Genomic DNA, 19,251 nt, shown 5'->3' with positions numbered 1-19,251 from the left:
TTCAATGGAATGTCCTATAGATACCAATTAAGTCTATCTGGTCTAATGTGTCATTTAAGGCTTGTGTTTCCTTATTAATTTTCTGTCTGGATGATCTGTCCCTTGGTGTAAGTGGGTTGTTAAAGTCCCCCACTATTACTGTGTTACTGTTGATTTCTCCTTTTATGGCTGTTAGCAATTGCCTTATATATTGAGGTGCTCCTGTGTTGGGTGCATATATATTTACAATTGTTATATCTTCTTCTTGGATTGATCCCTTGATCATTATGTAGTGTTCTTCCTTGTTTCTTGTAATAGTCTTTATTTTAAAGTCTATTTTGTCCGATATAGGTATTGCTATTCCAGTTTTCTTTTGATTTTCATTTGCATGGAGTATCTTTTTCCATCCCCTCATTTTCAGTCTGTATGTGTCCCTAGGTCTGAAGTGGGTCTCTTGTAGACAGCATATATACAGATCTTGTTTTTTGTATCCATTCAGCCCATCTGTGTCTTTTGGTTGGAGCATTTAATCCATTTATATTTAAAGTAATCATCAATATGTATGTTCCTAGTGCCATTTTCTTAATTGTTTTGGGTTTGTAGGTCTTTTTTCTTCCCTTCCTCTTTTGTTCTCTTCTCTTGTGGTTTGATCACCATCTTTAGTGCTGTGTTTGGGTTGCTTTTTCTTTTGTGTGTGTGTATCTATTGTAGTTTTGGGTTTGCATTTCCCATGAGGTTTTGATTTAGCAGTGTATATTTATACCAGATTGTTTTAAGTTGCTGGTCTCTTTCCCACCTAGAGAAGTTCCTTTAACATTTGTTGTAAAGCTGGTTTGGTGGTGCTGAATTCTCTTAGCTTTTGCTTGTCTGTAAAGCTTTTGAGTTCTCTGTTGAATCTGAGAGCTCTGCTGGGTAGAGTATTCTTTTTTTAAAAAATAAATTTATTTTATTTATTTATTTTTGGTTGCATTGGGTCTTCATTGCTGCTCCTGGGCTTTCTCTAGTTGCGGTGAGTGGGGGCTACTCTTCATTGCAGTGTGCAGGCTTCTTATTGCGGTGGCTTCTCTTGTTGTGGAGTATGGGCTCTAGGCATACGGGCTTCAGTAGTTGTGGCACACAGGCTCAGTAGTTGTGGCATGCAGGCTCCAGAGTACAGGCTCAGTACTTGTGGCTCATGAGCTTAGTTGCTCCGAGGCATGTGATATCTTCCCAGACCAGGGCTTGAACCCGTGTCCCCTGCATTGGTAGGTAGATTCTTTTTTTTTTTTTAGTTTCTGCTTAATAACAAAATGAATCAGTCATACATATACATCTGTTCCCACATCCCTTCCCTCATGCATCTCCCTCCCTCCCACCCTCCCCATCCCACCCCTCCAGGCGGTCACAAAGCACCGAGCTGATCTCCCTGTGCTCTGCGGCTGCTTCCCACTATCTATCTACCTTACGTTTGGTAGTGTATATATGTCCATGCCTCTCTTTTGCTTTGTCACAGCTTAACCTTCCCCATCCCCATATCCTCAAGTCCATTCTCAAGTAGGTCTGTGTCTTTATTCCTGTTTTACCCCTAGGTTCTTCATGACATTTTTTTTCAAATTCCATATATATGTGTTAGCATACGGTATTTGTCTTTTTCTTTCTGACTTACTTCACTCTGTATGACAGACTCTGGGTCTATCCACCTCATTACAGATAGCTCAGTTTTGTTTCTTTTTATGGCTGAGTAATATTCCATTGTATATATGTGCCACATCTTCTTTATCCATTCATCCGATGATGGACACTTAGGTTGTTTCCATCTCCAGGCTATTGTGAATAGAGCTGCAATGAACATTTTGGTACATGACTCTTTGTGAATTATGGTTTTCTCAGGGTATATGCCCAGTAGTGGGATTGCTGGGTCATATGGTAGTACTATTTGTAGTTTTTTAAAGAACCTCCATACTATTCTCCATAGTGGCTGTACCAATTCACATTCCCACCAGCAGTGCAAGAGTGTTCCCTTTTCTCCACACCCTCTCCAGCATTTATTGTTTCTAGATTTTTTGATGATGGCCATTCTGACTGGTATGAGATGATATCTCATTGTAGTATTGATTTACATTTTTCTAATGATTAATGATGTTGAGCATTCTTTCATGTGTTTGTTGGCAGTCTGTATATCTTCTTTGGAGAAATGTCTATTTAGGTCTACTGCCCATTTTTGGATTGGGTTGTTTGTTTTTTTGTTATTGAGCTGCATGAGCTGCTTATAAATTATGGAGATTAATCCTTTGCCAGTTGCTTCATTTGCAAATATTTTCTCCCATTCTGAGAGTTGTCTTTTGGTCTTGTTTATGGTTTCCCTTGCTGTGCAAAAGCTTTTAAGTTTCATTAGGTCCCATTTGTTTATTTTTGTTTTTATTTCCATTTCTCTAGGAGGTGGGTCAAAAAGGATCTTGCTGTGACTTATGTCATAGAGTGTTCTGCCTATGTTGTCCTCTAAGAGTTTGATAGTCTCTGGCCTTACATTTAGGTCTTTAATCCATTTTGAGCTTATTTTTGTGTATGGTGTTAGGGAGTGATCTAATCTCATACTTTTACATGTACCTGTCCATTTTTCCCAGCACCACTTATTGAAGAGGCTGTCCTTTCTCCACTGTACATTCCTGCCTCCTTTATCAAAGATAAGGTGACCATATGTGCATGGGTTTATCTCTGGGCTTTCTATCCTGTTCCATTGATCTATATTTCTGTTTTTGTGCCAGTACCATACTGTCTTGATGACTGTAGATTTGTAGTATAGTCTGAAGTCAGGGAGCCTGATTCTGCCAGCTCCATTTTTCGTTCTGAAGATTGCTCTGGCTATACAGGGTCTTTTGTGTTTCCATACAAATTGTGAAATTTTTTGTTCTAGTTCTGTGAAAAATGCCAGTGGTAGTTTGATAGGGATTGCATTGAATCTGTAGATTGCTTTGGGTAGTAGAGTCATTTTCACAATGTTGATTCTTCCAATCCAAAAACATGGTATATCTCTCCATCTATTTGTATCATCTTTTTTCTTTTAAAACATTATTGGAGTATAATTATTTCACAATGGTGTGTTAGTTTCTGCTTTATAACAAAGTGAATCAGTTATACGTATACATATGTTCACATATCACTTCCCTCTCACCCTCCCTATCCCACCCCTCCAGGCGGTCACAAAGCACCAATCTGATCTCCCTGTCCTATGCGGCTGATTCCCACTAGCTATCAACCTTATGTTTGGTAGTGTATATATGTCCATGCCTCTCTCTTGCTTTGTCACAGCTTAACCTTCCCCCTCCCCATATCCTCAAGTTCATTCTCAAGTAGGTCTGTGTCTTTATTCCTGTTTTACCCCTAGGTTCTTCACGACATTTTTTTTCTTAAATTCCATATATATGTGTTAGCATATGGTATTTGTCTTTCTCTTTCTGACTTACTTCACTCTGTATGACAGACTCTAAGTCCATCCACCTCATTACAAATAGCGCAATTTTGTTTCTTTCTATGGCTGAGTAATATTCCATTGTATCTGTGTGCCACATCTTCTTTATCCATTCATCTGATGATGGACACTTAGGTTGTTTCCATCTCCTGGCTATTTTAAATAGAGCTGCAATGAACATTTTGGTACATGACTCTTTTTGAATTATGGTTTTCTCAGGGTATATGCCCAGTAGTGGGATTGCTGGGTCATATGGTAGTTCTATTTGTAGTTTTTTAAGGAACCTTCATACTGTTCTCCATAGTGGCTGTACCAATTCACATTCCCACCAGCAGTGCAAGAGTGTTCCCTTTTCTCCACACCCTCTCCAGCATTTATTGTTTCTAGATTTTTTGATGATGGCCATTCTGACTGGTATGAGATGATACCTCATTGTAGTTTTGATTTGCATTTTTCTAATGATTAATGATGTTGAGGATTCTTTCATGTGTTTGTTGGCAGTCTGTATATCTTCTTTGGAGAAATGTCTATTTAGGTCTACTGCCCATTTTTGGATTGGGTTGTTTGTTTTTTTGTTATTGAGCTGCATGAGCTGCTTATAAATTTTGGAGATTAATCCTTTGCCAGTTGCTTCATTTGCAAATATTTTTTCCCACTCTGAGAGTTGTCTTTTGGTCTTGTTTATGGTTTCCCTTGCTGTGCAAAAGCTTTTAAGTTTCATTAGGTCCCATTTGTTTATTTTTGTTTTTATTTCCATTTCTCTAGGAGGTGGGTCAAAAAGGATCTTGCTGTGACTTATGTCATAGAGTGTTCTGCCTATGTTGTCCTCTAAGAGTTTGATAGTCTCTGGCCTTACATTTAGGTCTTTAATCCATTTTGAGCTTATTTTTGTGTATGGTGTTAGGGAGTGATCTAATCTCATACTTTTACATGTACCTGTCCATTTTTCCCAGCACCACTTATTGAAGAGGCTGTCCTTTCTCCACTGTACATTCCTGCCTCCTTTATCAAAGATAAGGTGACCATATGTGCATGGGTTTATCTCTGGGCTTTCTATCCTGTTCCATTGATCTATATTTCTGTTTTTGTGCCAGTACCATACTGTCTTGATGACTGTAGATTTGTAGTATAGTCTGAAGTCAGGGAGCCTGATTCTGCCAGCTCCATTTTTCGTTCTGAATATTGCTTTGGCTATTCGGGGTCTTTTGTGTTTCCATACAAATTGTGAAATTTTTTGTTCTAGTTCTGTGAAAAATGCCAGTGGTAGTTTGATAAGGATTGCATTGAATCTGTAGATTGCTTTGGATAGTAGAGTCTTTCACAATGTTGATTCTTCCAATCCAAAAACATGGTTTATCTCTCCATTTATTTGTATCACCTTTAATTTCTTTTATCAGCGTCTTATAATTTTCTGCATACAGGTCTTTTGTCTCCTTAGGTAGGTTTATTCCTATTTTATTCTTTTTGTTGCAGTGGTAAATGGGAGTGTTTCCTTGATTTCACTCTCAGATTTTTCATCATTAGTGTATAGGAATGCCAGAGATTTCTGTGCATTAATTTTGTTTATTGCTACTTTACCAAATTCTTTGATTAGCTCTAGTGGTTTTCTGGTAGCATCTTTAAGATTCTCTATGTATAGCATCATGTCATCTGCAAACAGTGACAGCTGTACTTCTTTTCTGATTTGGATTCCTTTTATTTCCTTTTCTTCTCTGATTGCTGTGGCTAAAACTTCCAAAACTATGTTGAATAATAGTGGTGAGAGTGGGCAAACTTGTCTTGTTCCTGATCTTAGTGGAAATGGTTTCAGTTTTTCACCATTGAGGACAATGTTGGCTGTGGGTTTGTCATATATGGCCTTTATTATGTTGAGGAAAGTTCCCTCTATGCCTACTTTCTGCAGGGTTTTTATCATAAATGGGTGTTGAATTTTGTTGAAAGTTTTCTCTGCATCTATTGAGATGATCATATGGTTTTTCTCCTTCAGTTTGTTAATATGGTGTATCACGTTGATTGATTTGCATATATTGAAGAATCCTTGCATTCCTGGAATAAATACCACTTGATCATAGTGTATGATCCTTTTAATGTGCTGTTGGATTCTGTTTGCTAGTATTTTGTTGAGGATTTTTGCATCTATGTTCATCAGTGATATTGGCTTATAGTTTTCTTTCTTTGTGACATCCTTGTCTGGTTTTGGTATCAAGGTGATGGTGGCCTCGTAGAATGAGTTTGGGAGTGTTCCTCCCTCTGCTATATTTTGGAAGTTTGAGAAGGATAGGTGTTAGCTCTTCTCTAAACGTTTGATAGAATTTGCCTGTGAAGCCATGTGGTCCTGGGCTTTTGTTTGTTGGAAGATTTTTAATCACAGTTTCAATTTCAGTGCTTGTGTTTGGTCTGTTCATATTTTCTATTCCTGATTCAGTCTTGGCATGTTGTGCATTTCTAAGAATTTGTCCATTTCTTCCAGGTTGTCCATTTTATTGGCATAGAGTTGCTTGCAGTAATCTCTCATGATCATTTGTATTTCTGTAGTGTCAGTTGTTACTTCTCCCTTTTCATTTCTAATTCTATTGATTTGAGTCTTCTCCCTGTTTTTCTTAATGAGTCTGGCTAATGGTTTATGAATTTTGTTTATCTTCTGAAAGAACCAGCTTTTAGTTTTATTGATCTTTGCTATTGTTTCCTTCATTTCTTTTTCATTTATTTCTGATCTGATGTTTATGATTTCTTTCCTTCTGCTAAGTTTGGGGTTTTTATGTTCTTCTTTCTCTAATTGCTTTAGGTGCAAGTTTATATTGTTTATTCGAGATGTTTCCTGTTTCTTAAGGTAGGATTGTATTGCTATAAACTTCCCTCTTAGAACTGCTTTTGCTGCATCCCATAGGTTTTGGGTCATTGTGTCTCTATTGTTATTTGTTTTTAGGTATTTTTTAATTTCCTCTTTGATTTCTTCAGTGATCTCTTCGTTATTAAGTAGTGTATTGTTTAGCCTCCATGTGTTTGTGGGGGGTTTTTTTGGTTTTTTTGTTTTCTTTTTATTTTATTTTTTTTTGCAGTACGCAGGCCTCTCACTGCTGTGGCCTCTCCCGTTGCGGAGCACAGGCTCCGGACGCGCAGGCCCAGCGGCCATGGCTCACGGGCCCAGTTGCTCCACGGCATGTGGGATCCTCCCAGACCGGGGCACAAACCCGTGTCCCCTGCATCGGCAGGCGGACTCTCAACCACTGCGCCACAAGGGAAGCCCTGTGTTTGTGTTTTTTACAGATCTTTTCCTGTAATTGATATCTAGTCTCATAGTGTTGTGGTCGGAAAAGATACTTGATACAATTTCAGTTTTCTTAAATTTACCTAGGCTTGATTTGTGACCCAAGAGATGATCTATCCTGGAGAATGTTCTATGAGCACTTGAGAAAAATGTATATTCTGTTGTTTTTGGATGAAATGTCCTATAAATATCGATTAAGTCCATCTTGTTTAATGTATCATTTAAAGCTTGTGTTTCCTTATTTATTTTCATTTTGGATGATCTGTCCATTGGTGAAAGTGGGGTGTTAAAGTCCCCTACTATGAATGTGTTACTGTCGATTTCCCCTTTTATGGCTGTTAGTATTTGCCTTATGTATTGAGGTGCTCCTATGTTGGGTACATAAATATTTACAATTGTTATATCTTCTACTTGGATTGATCCCTTGATCATTATGTAGTGTCCTTCTTTGTCTCTTCTAGTAGTCTTTATTTTAAAGTCTATTTTGTCTGATATGATAATTGCTACTCCAGCTTTCTTTTGATTTCCATTTGCATGGAATATCTGTTTCCATCCCCTCACTTTCATTCTGTATGTGTCTCTAGGTCTGCAGTGGGTCTCTTGTAGACAGTATACATATGGGTCTTGTTTTTGTATCCATTCAGCCAATTTGAGTCTTTTGGTGGGAGCATTTAGTCCATTTACATTTAAGGTAATTATTGATATGTATGTTCCTATTCCCATTTTCTTAATTGTTTTGTGTTCGTATTGTAGGTCTTTTCCTTCTCTTGTGTTTCTTGCCTAGAGAAGTTCTTCTAGTATTTGTTGTAAAGCTGGTTTTGTGGTTCTGAACTCTCTCAGCTTTTGCTTGTCTGTAAAGGTTTTAATTTCTCCATCAAATCTGAATGAGATCCTTGCTTGGTAGAGTAATCTTGGTTGTAGGTTTTTCTCCGTCCTCACTTTACATATGTCCTGCCAGCCCCTTCTGGCTTGAAGAGTTTCTGCTGAAAGATCAGCTGTTAACCTTATGGGGAGTCACTTGTGTGTTATTTGTTGTTTTTCCCTTGCTTCTTTTAATATGTTTTCTTTGTATTTAATTTTTGACAGTTTGATTAATATGTGTCTTGGCATATTTCTCCTTGGATTTATCCTGTATGGGACTCTGTGTGCTTCCTGGACTTGATTAACTATTTCCTTTCCCATATTAGGGAAGTTTTCAACTACAATCTCTTCAAATATTTTCTTAGTCCCTTTCTTTATCTCTTGTTCTTCTGGAACCCCTATGATTCAAATGTTGATGCGTTTAATGTTGTCCCAGAGTCTCTGAGCCTGTCCTCAGTTCTTTTCATTCTTTTTTCTTTATTCTGCTCTGCAGTAGTTATTTCCACTATTTTATCTTCCAGGTCACTTATCCGTTCTTCTGCCTCAGTTATTCTGCTGTTGATTCCATCTAGAGTATTTTTAATTTCATTTATTGTGCTGTTCATCGTTGCTTGTTTCATCTTTATTTCTTCTAGGTCCTTGTTAACTGTTTGTATTTGTTCTTTAAATCCTCTAGCTCCTCGGGTTTTTTAAATAACTAACTAAATAAATAAATAAATAAAATTTTAAATTTATGTATGTATGTATTGCTGTGTTGGGTCTTCGTTGCTGCTTGCAGTCTTTCTCTAGTTGCGGCAAGCTGGGGCTACTCTTTGTTGCAGTGCACAGGCTTCTCATTGTGGTGGCTTCTCTTGTTGTGGAGCATAGGCTCTAGGCTCGCAGACTTCAGTAGTTGTGGCACACAGGCTCAGATGTTGCACCTTGCAGGCTCTAGAGTGAAGGCTCAGTAGTTGTGGCACATGGGCTTAGTTGCTCCACGCTTTGTAGGATCTTCCTGGACCAGGGATTGAATCTGTGTCCCCTGCATTGGCAGGCGGATTCTTAACTGCTGTGCTACCAGCAAAGTCCGTAGCTACTTGTTAATCATTTCTTGTACCTTCTCAATCTGTGTCTCCACTCTTTTTTTGAGATTATGGATCATTTTTACTATCATTACTCTGAATTCTTTTTCAGGTAGGTTGCCTATCTCCTCATCATTTAGTTGTTCTTGTGGATTTTATCTTGTTCCTTCATTTGCAACACATTTCTCTGTCAACTAATTTTGTCTGACTTTCTGTGTTTTGGGTCTCCTTTCCACAAGCTGCAGGATCATAGTTCCTCATTTCTGGTGTCTGCTCCCCGGTGCGTGAGGTTGGTCCAGCGACTTGTGTAGGCTTTCTGCTGGGAGGGACTGGTGCCTGCCCTCTTGTGGGTGGGGCTGTGTCTTGTCTCTCTTATGGGCAGGGCCTTGTCATGCAGTGTGTTTTGAGGTGGCTGTGAGCTCAGTATGACTTCAGGCAGCCTGTCTTCTGATGAGTGGAGCTGTGTCCTTATCTTGGGCGTTGTTTGGACTGAGACTTTCCAGCTCTCAAGCTGGGTCTTGGTGCTGAAATGTGCAGCTCCGGAAGATCTCACTCTGATCAGTATTCCCTGGGCCTTCAGTGTCCTAGCCTTCAAAGTGAGTGATAGTTGACCTTCGCCTCCCCAGGAGACCCTCTAAGACCCCTAGGTAGGTATAATCCAGGTTTCTATCAGGTACTGCTTTGTGCTGGGTCCCAGTGCACGTGAGACCTTGTGTGCATCCTCCAAGAGTGAAGTCTCCATTTCCTCCATCCCTGTGGAGCTCCTGCCCTCAAGCCGTGCTGGCCTTCGGGGCTAAATGCTCTGGGGGTTCTTCTGCCCAATGCCAGACTCTCACACTGTCTTGGAGGGCTATTTTATGTGGGAATGTCCATGTGTAGCCTGCGTGGGTTTAATATTTTTTGGTGTGAGGGTTGTTTTTAGTATAGATAGCTGCCACTTCTTTCCTCAGTGTATTCTGGCCACTAGCCCCTTTATAGGAGGTATGACTGATGTGGTGGTGACCATAGCCTGTACTGGATACTGAGTAGAGCCTCCCCTTTGCTCTGTGGTTGTCACTGCCCTGTCAGAGATGGGCTGTGCTCCCTAGTTGTTGGAGTAGAGGCCCCCAGGTCTGCTTCTTAGCTGTGTTTCTGATCTGCACTGTGAGGTAGGCAGGACTGGAGCACTCCCACTGGGAAGGAAGCCACTGAGTATTCCTCCTCTGGAGCTGTTCACCTGTGGGGATGCTCTGTTGTGTCACCTTTCACTTGTTGTGCGAGCTCTCAGATTACACCATCATTGGCACTGCTCTCAGCCCCACCTTAAATGTGGGTATGCCAGCAATCGGCCCTGGTGTCTCTCATATGTTGTTTTCACCAGACCACCAGCATAGATCTACTGAAGTCAGGTCCTAGGATTGCAGTAATCATGGATCTGGACCCACTGTGGATGCTATGGGGGCAGCTCCAATTCTAGGCCAGCCCAACCCTCATGTGTATGTGCCCACAAAGTCTACAGCTGCTAAAGCTAGACCTGCCTTGGCTGTAGGAGCACTCGTTGTCCATTCAGATGTTCTGTAGGTGCTAACTTTACAAGGCCAGTCACGGGGGTGTCAGTTCATGGTTTGCGCAGCTGTGAAGAGAGATTTCAGCTTTTCTTCCTTAGTTGCATGTCCCCTGGGGCTCAGCTGTCGTTTCAGCCCCACCTCTGTGTGTGGGCCACCCCCAGGGGTCTGCTCCCGAGGCTGCCCTGGAGCACATGAGTCTGTTCTGGTGGCGATGGGCACGTGGGGGAGCCAGCAGTCACGGGCACAGGAGAACTGGCCCCAGCGGGGGCCCTTCTTAGTGCCCGGGGAGGCAGGGGCTGGCACATGGGGAGAGAAGCTGCAATGGCAGCTTCGCCCCTTACGCATCACTTAACTATGGCTCTTTCCTTCTGTGTCAGTCCAAGTTTCCTCCACAAGCATTCCCGGTTGCGGATTTCCTCACTTCCACCCCCTCAGGCTGTCTCCTCACAGCCAACAGAAGTCCTCTCCTGGGTCTGCTCTCCAAACCCCATGTTCCAGCACTCAGCCTCTGTGCACACCATTGGACACCTGTCTCAGACTGGAGCGCACAGGGCTGTGGCACAGACCATCTGTGTAGGTTTCACTTTGTCCTGCTTGGCTGTTGGCACTCTCTTCCAATAGCCCATGAATTCCCTTCTGTCCCAATTCATGTCCCTGTCTATGAGGGGGCTTCCCTGGATGTGGGACCCTCTCCTCACCTTTAGCTCCCCACGACCCAAGGATGCCATTCCCATCCTGCTTCCTCTCCTTTTCTTTTTCCCTTTTTCTTTCTTTCATCCTACCTGGTTACACGGGGATCTTTCTTGTCCTTTTAGGTATCCAAGGTCCTCTGCTAGTGTTCAGCTGTGCTCTGTGAGAATTGGTCCATTTTTAGATGTATTCTTGATGCGTTTGTGGGGAGAGATGAATTCCACGTCCTCCTACTCCTCTGCCATCTTGCTGACCCCTTTGGATTTTATATTACTATCTATTAATGAGTTAATCAATCAATTAACCTTAATTATTTCTTCTTCTAAATGAGTATCAGTTGATTTAATCTCGTCCAAAAGAATGGGTCTCTTTTGGTTGGTCAATGCAATACAGAAACTCTGCAGGTAAGAAGGATCCAAGTTATTCCACTATATCTGGGGTGGTGTCATAATAGTAGTGTCCACCTTTTCCACAATGACTGAAACAACGAGTGTGCTCCAACCTCAAATCAAACCCTGGGTCTCTGAAGACAAAAACCAGCAGACAGACCAAAGGAGCCTTCATCTCATAAAAATGCAACAATGTATTCACATCTTCATCAGAGTTCAATGGGCAGGAAGACAATTCTGTGGGCATACTGTGAGTCTTTACTTTTCTCTTCTGAATCACGAAAGTACCTCCCATCCCCACAGGCTTATCTCCATAATGTTTTTCAAGAGTCTGTCTCACACAAATCACAAAGTTAAGTTTTCCAGTTCTTCTTTTGGTTTTCATCTCAATGACCTTTCCAGGTTGGCCCCCACTGGCAAAAAGATTAGCCACTAATGCACACCCCAAATCATGATATTCTCACTGTATTTCTCTAGTAGGCACCCTCCATCTTTAGGGTTAACACGAGCAAATTAACTTCAATACACAGGAGGTTTGTGTTCACTTTCTGTCTGAACAACTGACATAAACTCAGAATTGAATCCAAGAGTCTGAAATGGGCCTGCTCCTGCTCTAAGAATAAAAGCTCTGGGAAGTTGGATTTCTTTTGCAATCTTATTTAGGTTATAAACATTTTTTTTGATTTACAAGAGGCAATAAGTAAGGCACACCTCCTACTTCTGCAATTCTAGTTTTCCCACAGATGCCTTTTACAGGAAAGATAAATGGTCCTTAGTCAAATCAGGGCACTCAACTACAGAGACCTGGACATCAGCAAAGTTATCCTTTAGCAGCTTCTGCAGAACTCCAGCAAGCTCCTCTAGACTTGACAGATGAAAAGAATACTCAGCACAAGCCATCTTCCTTAGGTGTGAATGAAACAAGAGGGAAGGGGGCAGGGCACAACCTTTAAAAGAATGGTGATTTTTCGGGCTTCCCTGGTGGCGCAGTGGTTGAGAGTCTGCCTGCCGATGCAGGGGACACGGGTTCGTGCTCCGGTCTGGGAAGATCCCACATGCCGCGGAGCGGCTGGGCCCGTGAGCCATGGCTGCTGAGCCTGTGCGTCCGGAGCCTGTGCTCCACAACGGGAGAGGCCACAACAGTGAGAGGCCTGCATACCTCAAAAAAAAAAAAAAAAAAAAAAAAAGAATGGTGGTTTTTATTCTTCAATTTGTTAATGTGGTGTATCACACTGATTGATTTGTGGATATTGAAAAATCCTTGCATCCCTGGGATCAATCCCACTTGATCGTGGTGTATGATCCTTTTAATGTTGGATCCGGATTGCTAGTATTTTGTTGAGGATTTTTGCATCTGTGTTCATCAGTGATATTGGACTTTTTGTGTGGTATTTTTTGAATAGTTTCAGAAAGATGGGTGTTAACTCTTCTCTAAATGTTTGATAGAATTCACTGTGAAGCTATCAGGTCCTAGACTTTTGTTTGTTGGGAGTTGTTAAATCACAGTTTCAATTTCAGTACTTGTGATTGCTCTGTTCATATTTTCTGTTTCTTCCTGGTTCAGTTTTGGGAGACTGTACTTTTCTAAGAATTTGTCCATTTCCTCTAGGTTGTCCATTTTATCAGCATATAGTTGCTTGTAGTCGTCTCTTATGATCCTTTGTATTTCTGTGGTATTGCTGTAACTTCTTTTTCATTTCTAATTTTATTGAGATCTCTCCCTGTTTTCCTTGATGAGCCTGGCTAATGGTTTATCCATTTTTATCTTGTCAAAGAACCATCTTTTTGTTTCATCGATCTTTTCTATTATTTTTTTCATCTCTATTTCATTTATTTCTGCTCTGATCTTTATGATTTCTTTCCTTCTACTAACTTTAGGTTTTGTTTGTTCTTCTTTCTCTAGTTGCTTTAGGTGTTAGTTTAGGTTGTTTATTTGATATTTTTCTTGTTTCCTGAGGTAAGATTGTGTTGCTTTAAACTTCCCTCTTAGAAAACTTTTTGCTGCATCCCATAGGTTTGGGATCATCATGTTTTCATTTTCATTTGTCTCTAGGAATTTTTTGATTTCCTCTTTGATTTCTTCAGTGATCCATTGTTTGTTTAGTAGCATATTGTTTAGCCTCCACATGTTTGTGTTTCTTATAGTTTTTTTTCCTTGTAATTGATTTCTAATCTCAGCATTGTGGTCAGAAAAGATGCTTGATATGATTTCAGTTTTCTTAAATTTATTAAGGCTTGCTTTATGGCACAGCATGTGATCTATCCTGGAGAATGTTCTATGGGCACTTGAGATGAATATGTATTCTGCTGCTTTTGGTTGGAATGCTCTATAAATATCAATTAAGTCCACCTAGTCTGATGTATCATTTAAGGCTTGTGTTTCCTTATTGATTTTCTGTCTGGATGATCTGTCCATTGATATAAGTGGGGTGTTAAAGTCCCACACTATTATTGTGTTACTGTTGGTTCCTCCTTTTATGGCTGTTAGCATTTGCCTTATATATTGAGGTGCTCCTATGTTAGATGCATATATATTTACAATTGTTTTATCTTTTTCTTGGATTGCTCCCTTGATCATTATGTAGTGTCCACCTTTGTCTCTTGTAACTATCTGTCTTTATTTTAAAGTCTATTTTGTCTGATATGGATATTGCTCCTCCACCTTTCTTTCGATTTCCATTTGCATGGAATATCTTTTTCCATCCCCTCACTTTCAGTCTGTCCCTAGATCTGAAGGGGGTCTCTTGTTGACAGCATATATATGGGTCTTGTTTTTGTATCCATTCAGCTAGTGAATGTCTTTTGGTTCATTTGCATTTAAGGTAATTTGATTCATTTGCATTTAAGGTAATTACTGATATGTATGTTCTTATTGATGTTTTGTTAATTGTTTTGGGACTGATTTTAGTTCTCTCTTCTTCCCTTCCTCGTTTTTTCTCTTTTGATTTGATGACTAGTGTTGTGTTTGGATTCTTTTTTGTGGGAATCTCTATTGTAGATTTTTGGTTTGTGGTTACTATAAGGTTTTGATATAGCTGTCTATATATATACAAGTTTGTTTTAAGTTGTTGGTCTCTTAATTTCAAATGTGTTTCCAACATCCTGCATTTGTACCCTCTTCTCACAGTTGCTGGTTTTGATAACATATTTGTGTGTGGATGGCTTCCCACCTTTACTGTATGTTTGCCTTTATCAGTGAGCTCTCCCATTTGTAATTTTCTTACTTCTAGCTGTGGGCTTTTCTTTTCTGCCTAAAGAAGTTCCTTTAGCATTTGTTGTAAAGCTGGTTTGGTGGTGCTGAATTCTCTTAGCTTTTGCTTGTCTGTAAAGCTTTTTCTCCATCAAATCTGAATGAGAGCCTTGCTGTGTAGAGTATTCTTGGTTGTAGTTTTTTCCCTTTCATCATTTTAAATATATCGTGCCACTCCCTTCTGGTCTGCTGAAAACTCAGCTGATAACATTATGAGGATTCCCTTGTATGTTATTTGTTGCTTTTCCCTTGCTGCTTTTAATATTGTTTTGTCTTCAATTTTTGTCAGTTTGATTAATATGTATGTCAGTGTGTTCCTCCTTGGGTTTATCCCGTATGGGATTCTCTGCACTTCTTGGATTGGGTGATGTTTCCTTTCCCATGTTAGAGAAGTTTTCAGCTATTATCTCTTCAAATATTTTCTCAGGTCCTTTCTCTCTCTCTTCTTCTGGGACCCCTGTAATGTGATTGTTGGTGTGTTTAATGTTGTCCCAGAGGTCTCTTAAACTGTTCTCATTTCTTTTTCTTTTCTTTTTTTAAATAAATTAAATTTATTTATTTATTTATTTTTGGCTGTGTTGGGTTTTCATTGCTGTGCGCAGGCTTTTCTCTGGTTGCGGCGAGCAGGGGTTACTCTTTGTTGTGGCACTCGGGCTTCTCATTGTGGCGGTTTCTCTTGTGGAGCACGGGCTCTAGGCACACAGGCTTCAGTAATTATGGCACATGGGCTTAGTTGCTCCATGGCATGTGGCATCTTCCTGGAACAGGGCTCAAACCCGTGTCCCCTGCATTGGCAGGTGGATTCTTTTTTTTTTTTTTTTTTTTTTTGCGGTACGCGGGCCTCTCACTGTTGTGGCCTCTCCCATTGTGGAGCACAGGCTCTGGACACGCAGGCTCAGCAGCCATGGCTCACGGGCCTAGCCGCTCTGCCGCATGTGGGATCTTCCCAGACTGGGGCACGAACCCGTGTCCCCTGCATCGGCAGGTGGACTCTCAACCACTGCGCCACCAGGGAAGCCCAGGCAGGTGGATTCTTAACCACTGTGCCACCAGGGAAGCCCTGTCCTCATTTCTTTTCTCTTTATTCTGTTCTGTGGCAGTGATTTCCACTACTCTGTCTTCCAGCTCACTTACCCTTTCTTCTGCCTCATTTATTCTGCTATTGATCCCTTGTAGAGTATTTTTCATTTAAGTTTTTGTATTGTTCACCTCTGTTTGTTTGTTCTTTAAAAATTTCTTTTACCTTCTCAATCTTTGCCTCCATTCTTTTTCTGACATCTTGGATCATCTTTACCATCATTACTCTGAATTCTTTTTCAGGTAGATTGCCTACCTCCCCTTCACTTAGTTGTTCTTCTGGGGTTTTATCTTGTTCCTTCATCTAGAACATATTCCCCTGCTGTCTCATTTTGTCTAACTTTCTGTGTTTATGGTCCCACAGCCTGCAGAATTTTAGTTCCTCTTGCTTCTGGTGTCTGCTGCCTGATGCATGAGGCTGGTCTAAGAGGCTTCCTGGTGGGAGGGACTGGTTCCTGCCCACTGGTAGGTGGAGCTGGGTGTTGTCCCTCTGGTGAGCAGGGCCATGTCAAGGGGTGTGTTTACAGGCAGCTGTGGGCTCAGAAAGACTTTAAGCATCCTGTCTGCTGATGAGTGGGGCTGTGTTCCTGCCCTCTGGTTGTTCAGCCTGAGACGTCCCAGCATTAGAGCCTTCGAGCTGTTGGGTGGGCCAGGTTTTAGTGTCATAATGGCAGCCTCCAGAACAGCTCATGCCAATGAGTACCCTGTACCTCCACCACAAGTGTCTTTGTTTCCACAGTGAGCCACAACCACCCACCCCCCGTCTCCCCAGGAGACCCTCTAAGACCTGCAGTTAGGTCTGGTCCAGGCTCCTATGGAGTCACTACTTTGCCCTGGGTCCCAGTGCATGTGAAATCTTTTGTGTGCCCTCCAAGACTGCAGCCTCTCTCTCCCCCAGTCCTGTGGAGTTCCTGTGATCAAGCCCAGCTGGCCTTCAAAGCCAAATGCTCCAGGGGCTCCTCTTCCCATTGCCAGACCCCCAGACTGGGGAGCCTGACATGGGGCTCAGAATTCTCACTCCTTTGAGAGAACTTCTGTGATATGATTATTTTCCAGTTTGTGGGTTGCCCACCTGGCTGGCATGGGATTTGATTGTATTGAGAATGCACCCCTCCTACTGTCTTGTTGTGGCTTCTTCTCTGTCTTTGGAAGTAGACTATCTTTTCTGGTAGGTTCCACTCCTTTTTTGTTGATGGTTGTTCAGCAGTTAGTTGTGATTTTGGTGTTTTTGTGAGAGGAAGTGAGCTCAGGTCCTTCCACTCCACCATCTTGTCTGTGCATCTTGCTGTATTGTTAGTTAGTCTAGAAACTCTGCTCTAAAGGAGTAAGAGGTCCACTCGTTTAGACCACAGTTTACAAACGTGTATCCTTTTTTCACCTGAGGACAGGATTGATGTGGTTGCTTTGTTTTTGATGGTGATGATGGTTTTCATGACATTTATGGTTCTGTTGGTTATTATGATGGAGGAATAAGGATGGAGATGATGGAAATGAGGGATGATGGTGGAGGTAGTGATGGTGTAGGTGGTGGTGAAGGTAGTGATACTGATGATGGTGCTGCTGATGGTGGTGTTGGTGTTGGTAATGGTGGTGATGATAATAGTGGTGGTTTTGGTGTTGGCAAGCTGATATTCAAGCAGAATGTATTAATACAGCCATATCAGTTGCTAAAATTCCAAAATACTTTGAACTAGTTGGAAAACATCTACTGCCTTCAAGGTGCCCAAGACCCTTTCTCTGTTGCCCCTGCTGCCATAGCCCTGGGGAGCCCCAGGCAGGCATCACTGGGGCTGCCATGCACCAGCCTCAGACAGAAAAGGGGCAAATGCTCAGTGCCCATCTGGATCTCTGCAACCTTTGCATTACAGCTCACTGGTTGTTCAACACCTTGACTGTCCCCAGGGGGTGTAGTGATGGTGATGGAGGTAGTGATGCACCCCATCCCTCTGATAGTCTCCAGTGGTACCCAGGTCCCCCATTCTCCAGGGCAGGCCTTTCTCATCAGGCTGAGAAGGTAGTGGCTGACCCATTACCAATGGGCTGGCTGGTCCCTCTGGGTCAGCTCATGTGCCCCTGGGCAGAATCCAGCTCTGTGCTGGTGCTGAGGAAACCCGGGAGCAGGTGAGTGTGGCCCTGCCCTTGGGATGCTCAGGGCTCCACCAAGCAGACAGGAGGTCCTGGTGAGTCAGGGAGAGCACAGGGTCCCAAAGGCAAGGGTCTGAAAGCTACAGGATGCAGGACCTGGGGGCTTTGGTGGCCCAGAATGGCTTCCCAGAGCATGTGTGAATGAGATCTCCCCACACCCAGGAGGATGACTTGGCCGAGCTGGCCTCCCAGCAGTACTTTGTGGACTACGGCTCCGAGATGATCCTGGAGCGCCTCCTGAACCTCGTGCCCACCTACATCCCTGACCGTGAGATCACGCCCCTGAGGACGCTGGAGAAGTGGGCCCAGCTGGCCATTGCTGCCCACAAGAAGGTCAGAGGGCTGGGGTTTTGAAGAAGGGGCTTTCTGATGACCTGGCTGAAGGGTAAGGACCTGAGAAATCAAAGAGGTCACAGCTCTTACCTGACATCTGTCTGTCCATGGGGCTGGGAGGACAGGATGGCACCCTTGACCTCCTGGCTCCCAGCAGCCTTTCTCCACCATGGATATCAGTTCACTTGTGTTTTCTGCCCTCTACTCTGCACTGGGCACCAGGGACACAGAGATGGATCAAATCTAGCCCCACGGCCTCATGAGGGAAACCGTGGGTCCATGGGCACTGGGGGGTCCCAGCTCCTGGCCTCCCACCAATGCTTATTAGTGCTGCAGCTCAGGAGAGTTGGTGCATGCTGGAGGAGCTTCTAGGAAGTGCACCTCCTTTACCCTAAAAGAGCTCTGGCCCAACTTCCTGCCTGAGGAATTTGAGGTACTGGCCCCCTCTGCCTCTTGTTTGAGGGCCCAGGCCCATAACCAGCCCTGAGTAGCTCCCTTCTAAGCTAAGAGACCCGCCCCAAGTAGAGCAGGGGTGCCCTGGTGGGGGTGGGGGACCCTGGCTGCTGGAGGGGACTCATGGGCCTCCCCATCTCCAGGCCCTGGTTGTATAAGAGCAGAATCCTCTTTGCACACAAGTTGCCAAGGGCTCCAAGATCAGTGTGTCTCAACCCCTACACCATGTGGCCTCTTCCCTAACCCAGGACCCCCATGTGTCTCCCCCTGAGCTCTTTGCCTTCCCTTGAGCTGCCCACAAGTCTCCACCTGTACCCGAATGCTCCCTGCACCCCCTGTGCTTCTAGGCCTGGCTCACCCCCAAAGACCTCCCTGTCCTCAGCCCCCTCGAGAAGAGATGCATGTTCTCCCTCCCCCACTCTTTCTGTCCTTGGCCACCTCCTCTCCCTCACCCCTCACACTTGGTTAGCTGCTGAAGCCTGTCCATTCCACCTTCCAACAGCTCCAGCCTCCATCCCCACCTCCACTCCTCTGCCTTCCCTGGGTTCTCGGTGTCCACTGCCAGTGTGCGTGTGGCACCCGGCATGTTCTGGGTTGGGTGCCATCATTCATGAATTCCCTTTGTTTTGGGTGCTTGCCATGTGCTGGGCACTGCACCAGGCCCTGGAGTCACAGCTGCAAGTACAACAGATGTGCCCTCTGCCCTCTCAGAGCCCATGACCGAGCTCGTGGGTCTCCCCACTGGACTGT

The 19,251-nt window shown here is 43.0% G+C and overlaps 1 protein-coding gene and 1 pseudogene across 3 annotated transcripts in view; one reads left to right on the top strand and one right to left on the bottom strand.

Annotated features, from left to right (window-relative positions):
* The window catches only part of MYO7A (myosin VIIA), a 96,027-nt gene that overhangs the window by 58,498 nt on the left and 18,278 nt on the right, over nt 1-19,251 (top strand). For all 3 annotated transcript variants that reach the window (XM_060102963.1, XM_060102962.1, XM_060102961.1), the window contains exon 31: nt 17,878-18,048. In XM_060102963.1, coding sequence (XP_059958946.1) covers nt 17,878-18,048 — 171 coding nt within the window. The remainder of the gene's footprint in view (nt 1-17,877; nt 18,049-19,251) is intronic.
* LOC132492983 (ester hydrolase C11orf54 homolog) lies at nt 11,197-12,143 on the bottom strand (annotated as a pseudogene).

The sequence above is a fragment of the Mesoplodon densirostris genome, chromosome 7, assembly GCF_025265405.1.
Source record: "Mesoplodon densirostris isolate mMesDen1 chromosome 7, mMesDen1 primary haplotype, whole genome shotgun sequence".
NCBI lineage: Eukaryota > Metazoa > Chordata > Mammalia > Artiodactyla > Ziphiidae > Mesoplodon > Mesoplodon densirostris.
Note: the sequence above shows the minus strand (reverse complement) of the source record. Positions and strands in the feature narration are given on the sequence as shown.